We start from the raw sequence: 4500 nt of genomic DNA on the forward strand, positions 1-4500 counted from the left end.
GAGCTAAGAGATTAAGGAAAGCATTTGCAAGCAGAAAAATCAAGGGTAAAATTATTGTTATTGGATATCACAGAGTATGGCTGTAAAACGCAGAATGATTAACTTACATCCAGTTCGGTTTTGTACTTTTCCTGAACTTTACGCCGTGCCACAGTTTCGTATGTCAATCGCTCTTTATCACTTAGCTGAGACCACTGAAAGTTGGCACATGAAAATCGCCTTCGAAATATTTTAGATATAACAGTGATAATTGGCATTTAAACTTGTAGCAGCACTTCAGGTCATCTTGTTTCTCTATCACTAAACCATTTTATGAAAATACTAAGAAAACAAATCTTTACCGTATATCGCAAAACCTGCGAAATACATAGATCCATGTCCTTCGATTTATTGAAACGATCGCTCAGATCATCGATCTTGTTACTTCAAAAACATAAAGTGAAATTTGGTATCTGTCACTGCACCACGCTGGATAGATTTCAATGAAATACAGTAAACTTCATTCTGAACCTTTTAAGCAGTGTTTTTACATTTTCGTTTAAGTTAATGAATAAGCAACTTCATAGGTGAAGATTCCGAGACTTTTCAAAATCTTCCTTTGCAAGACTTTTTCTATGAATATAGATATCACTTATGGAATTATAGCAATAACTGAATGATGTAGAACATTTCAGAGTGCAACGTTACTACATCGAGCTCTCGCTCGTACGTCCATTACGTTCACTTGAATTGAAATTCTAGGAAACTTGACTCATGTTAAAAATTGTAGACCATATACTGCATTTGATTGTCTTAAGGTTACCCACATATTAAATTGATGCTAAAGATGAAGCACTAGATAACTACTTGTGAATTAAGAATTCAAATGTTTGAAAACAATGGATTTACTATAAGAAACACATCTCTAACAGTTCAACCACAAGTAATTATCCCGAAATTTCTTAACACATTTGAATTTTTTACAAATGTTGAAACTATTTTAATCATACCAGATCTCATTTAATATAGCATCTGTCATAAGTCGAAGATATAAACGAAAGCCTCCACTGATATCTGCAAGTTTTTCGAAATTGTACAAACGACTGATAATCGTCCTCGATTCGTGTGGTCCGGCATACTGAAGGCGCTTATAACCAACAAGTGTCGTGAAATTAATCGAGGATCTAACATTCATCACCTTAAATTTCTCATAAATTTAAAAATCTATGATTTTGTTTGTATAGACAAGGATGAATCCACAAACATAAGAGAACTAATATTTCAAAAATCTCTATTTCGCACATTTTTTTTCTTCTGAAGTTGCTGCTCTTGCTTTGTCACTAGTTGTTTATTCCTATCGACTTCCAAACGTTGACGCTTCCTATCTAATTCATTGACTTCTGGCGTTCGTCCATACATTGAATCCGTCAATCGATCGGTGTTGCAACTAGTCTAAAAATAATTTAGACGATCGATTAGGGGCATGTTTACTAAAAAGTTAAAACTTCATTCTAGTGTGTAATCGTCTTACACAGAAATCTCCAAGCGTCTGATGTCCATCGCCTAAAAAATCAGGCGCATGAAAAACAGCATCACAGGCGAAGTGGAGATGTAGAATGCATTCATGACTAATATTCGAAGAGATATAAAAATAAATAAATCCAGAGTTCTGGATCTTTGTAAATAAAGAAAAATGAAAAATGAAAGAGAAATGATGAACCCTCATGTTATCGCTGTACTTTAATCTGCTCAAGAAATCTTAGTAGATTTTCAACCAAATTAAGAAGTATAAATTTGTTAGTTTGCGCCTATTCGTCATTGTCCAGTTGGAAATCTTGACCTACCAACTTCCCCACTTTTCATCACTTTCAATTTCCGTATCAGTAAAAGTAAATTCTCAACGCAGAACAATAATTTACATATAACAGCATGAAGGACATCTCTTAAAAAATAAAGATCAAATATAGGAGTTGACACATGTGATCTGTGAATGATGGTTGTTAGATGGAACAAATAATAAAATACTGCCCAAGCAGTTTTTATATGTGATTTTGAAAGCCCAAAATGAGCTAATGTACAATTTTTTTTTTTCAAAAAATGCAGAATTCCTATTGTTTGTTTATTATTTCATGTGATCGATGGGTTTAAAGCATACAACTACATAAACATAACAGAAAAAAGGCGCTGCTTATCTAAATGATCATCTTACAACCAAGTATCAGAATAACTGAGTTTTCGGTAGTTATTCAGTGTGATTTCGAAAAACGAAAAAAATATTGCCATGGTTTTACGGAACCTGAAAGACCCTGAAGAACCAGATCCCTCGAAGATAAGTGAAATAAAAGGCATGGTGTAAAGAATAAACTGTTCACTATATTTTGGATTGCTGAAGAATGTGAACTGGTGAAAAGAAAGTAACTTTAAAACGAGGCAAGAATCATAAGGCTAGGACCCGTACAAACCAAATCAAAAGTCCTATCGGATAAAAAACGTCCATGTTACAAATGCGAAACCCATGAAACCAATTCATTTAGCTTCTTATTTCTATTATTCATAAATTATGATAATAAACTTTATTGATATGCAGTGCCCAAATACATAATTAAAAAAATTAAATTTTTAAATCTCTTAGACCACAACTAAATATTTTCAATTAATCTAAAAAATTACCTCAATAAATAACCTAAGGATCAACCCTTTCAACACTCTAAAGAAGTAGACTCCAAAACAATAGGCATAAAACTATGATTAGCGCCACAAATTTCAGAGCACTGATCATAAAAAATTCCAGAACAAGAAAAATTACAACTAATCTTGGCAAACCATTAAGAGCATCTAAATAAAACATTTTGGAATAGCAAAAGGGTGAATTGCATCACTAGAAGTACAGTAAATATCTAGATTAGTTCCAACCGGCAAAACGCAACGATTATCAACATCAAATAAACGAAAATCACCAATATCTAAATCATCTATAGAATTAGTAAAAAATATGTAAACGAAAATTGTTTTTCTGTTCATAGATTAGTAAAATGCGGTTGTCTTCATTTTTCTTTACGATTTTGTTAAACCACTGCCATGCTTTGGCACTCTTGTATGACCAGCCCATTTAGTTTTCGGGATTAGTTTTGAACTTGCGACATTTACCTCTTCTTTCAACCAGTATATATTTCTCTTAGTGAAGATGATGTCAAACCCAAATCTTTTGGAATGAAATGAATTAATGCACGTGGGTCCATACAGAATACGAATGAGAAAACACGTGAAATCCATCTGATTACACAGTACTACATAAGTACTAAGCACTTCTCACCAATGGAAAGTACTTCAATGTTCAGAGAGAGGGAAGTAGAACTTATTTGACTCACACGGTAGCACTATTCAATGATACATGATAACACAATGACGTTTCACAAGACATTTCACAAGTATGCTCTTTCTTTGATACAAAAAAATATATTCACCACTTCCAAAACCGAGTAAGGAAATGTTAAAAAAAGATCGAACGATAAAAAGCTGCTACTTCTTTCTATTATCTCCATTAACAAGTTGACATCACAAATCCACTTGAAATATTCTATCTCAATTTAAAAAAAGGTTCGAATTACTCGAGAAAAAAAAGCAGAAATAAAATTTGCAAAGGACTACTAATTATTGCTAATTATTGCTCATCAAAGCATTAAGCAACGAAATTTGAAGTGTCCGTTGAAACCAGCAAAATGAAACAAGGATGATCATAGTTGTTACAGCACAGCTCTACAAAACTAATTGAAAACTTTGTCCGCACTGTAGTCCTAAAAATATCACTACTGCACTAACACAATGCATACGGTACAGACAAACGCTCGTCCGTAAACATGACCTAATGCTCAATGTTTGAAAACTCATTCATGTTTAAAATGCTTTGTGACAAGAATTCTGATGACTACAATTTATTTGCTATAACGCCGTAACTACAAAAACGCACTTACAACTTTCCTCTTTTGAACAGAAGAACTGTCATTTTCATTTTCATTTTCTGTTTCACCATTAACCTAAAATTGAACAGATAATATAATACCTGCTTGATCAGCTAGCTTCCCGAAATAGTCACTATCTACAAGCCCTTGTATAACATAGAAGAGAATGCTTCGGCAGTGTTATACTGTAGAAACTGTAGAGTATGGATAAATTGCAAAACAAGACAGTACAGACTAAAACGGCGGTCTCTGAAGAGGCGAAAAAAATATTGGAATTCTAAATGAAATTCCGAAGATGCTATCTCTATTTTAAAATCAAACTAAAACTTACAGTGTCCAGCCTGGAATCCATAAAATGATGCGGGCTGAAAAGGATTTACTATTGACAAGCATACACGGTGACTACGGTCAAGCTGAGCCTGAAGAAAATGTGACATCATAATTTGATTGACCAAAGAACTTCAATGGAATTCGAACATCCAGTCTATATATATATATATATATATATGTAAATGCGGGATATATATATATATATATATATATATATATATATATATATATA

At 33.0% G+C, this 4500-nt stretch overlaps 1 protein-coding gene across 1 annotated transcript in view; it reads right to left on the reverse strand.

The window, feature by feature from the left end:
* Window positions 1–4500, reverse strand: part of LOAG_16840 (zinc finger protein) — a 22246-nt gene that overhangs the window by 16839 nt on the left and 907 nt on the right. The window contains exons 2-7 of the mRNA XM_020449498.1: window positions 4270–4357; window positions 3951–4013; window positions 1282–1431; window positions 990–1177; window positions 342–423; window positions 108–194 (exon numbers count right to left, since the gene is read on the reverse strand). Coding sequence (XP_020306953.1) covers window positions 108–194; window positions 342–423; window positions 990–1177; window positions 1282–1431; window positions 3951–4013; window positions 4270–4290 — 591 coding nt within the window. The 5' untranslated portion in view covers window positions 4291–4357. The remainder of the gene's footprint in view (window positions 1–107; window positions 195–341; window positions 424–989; window positions 1178–1281; window positions 1432–3950; window positions 4014–4269; window positions 4358–4500) is intronic.

The sequence above is a fragment of the Loa loa genome, assembly GCF_000183805.2.
Source record: "Loa loa unplaced genomic scaffold supercont3.23, whole genome shotgun sequence".
NCBI lineage: Eukaryota > Metazoa > Nematoda > Chromadorea > Rhabditida > Onchocercidae > Loa > Loa loa.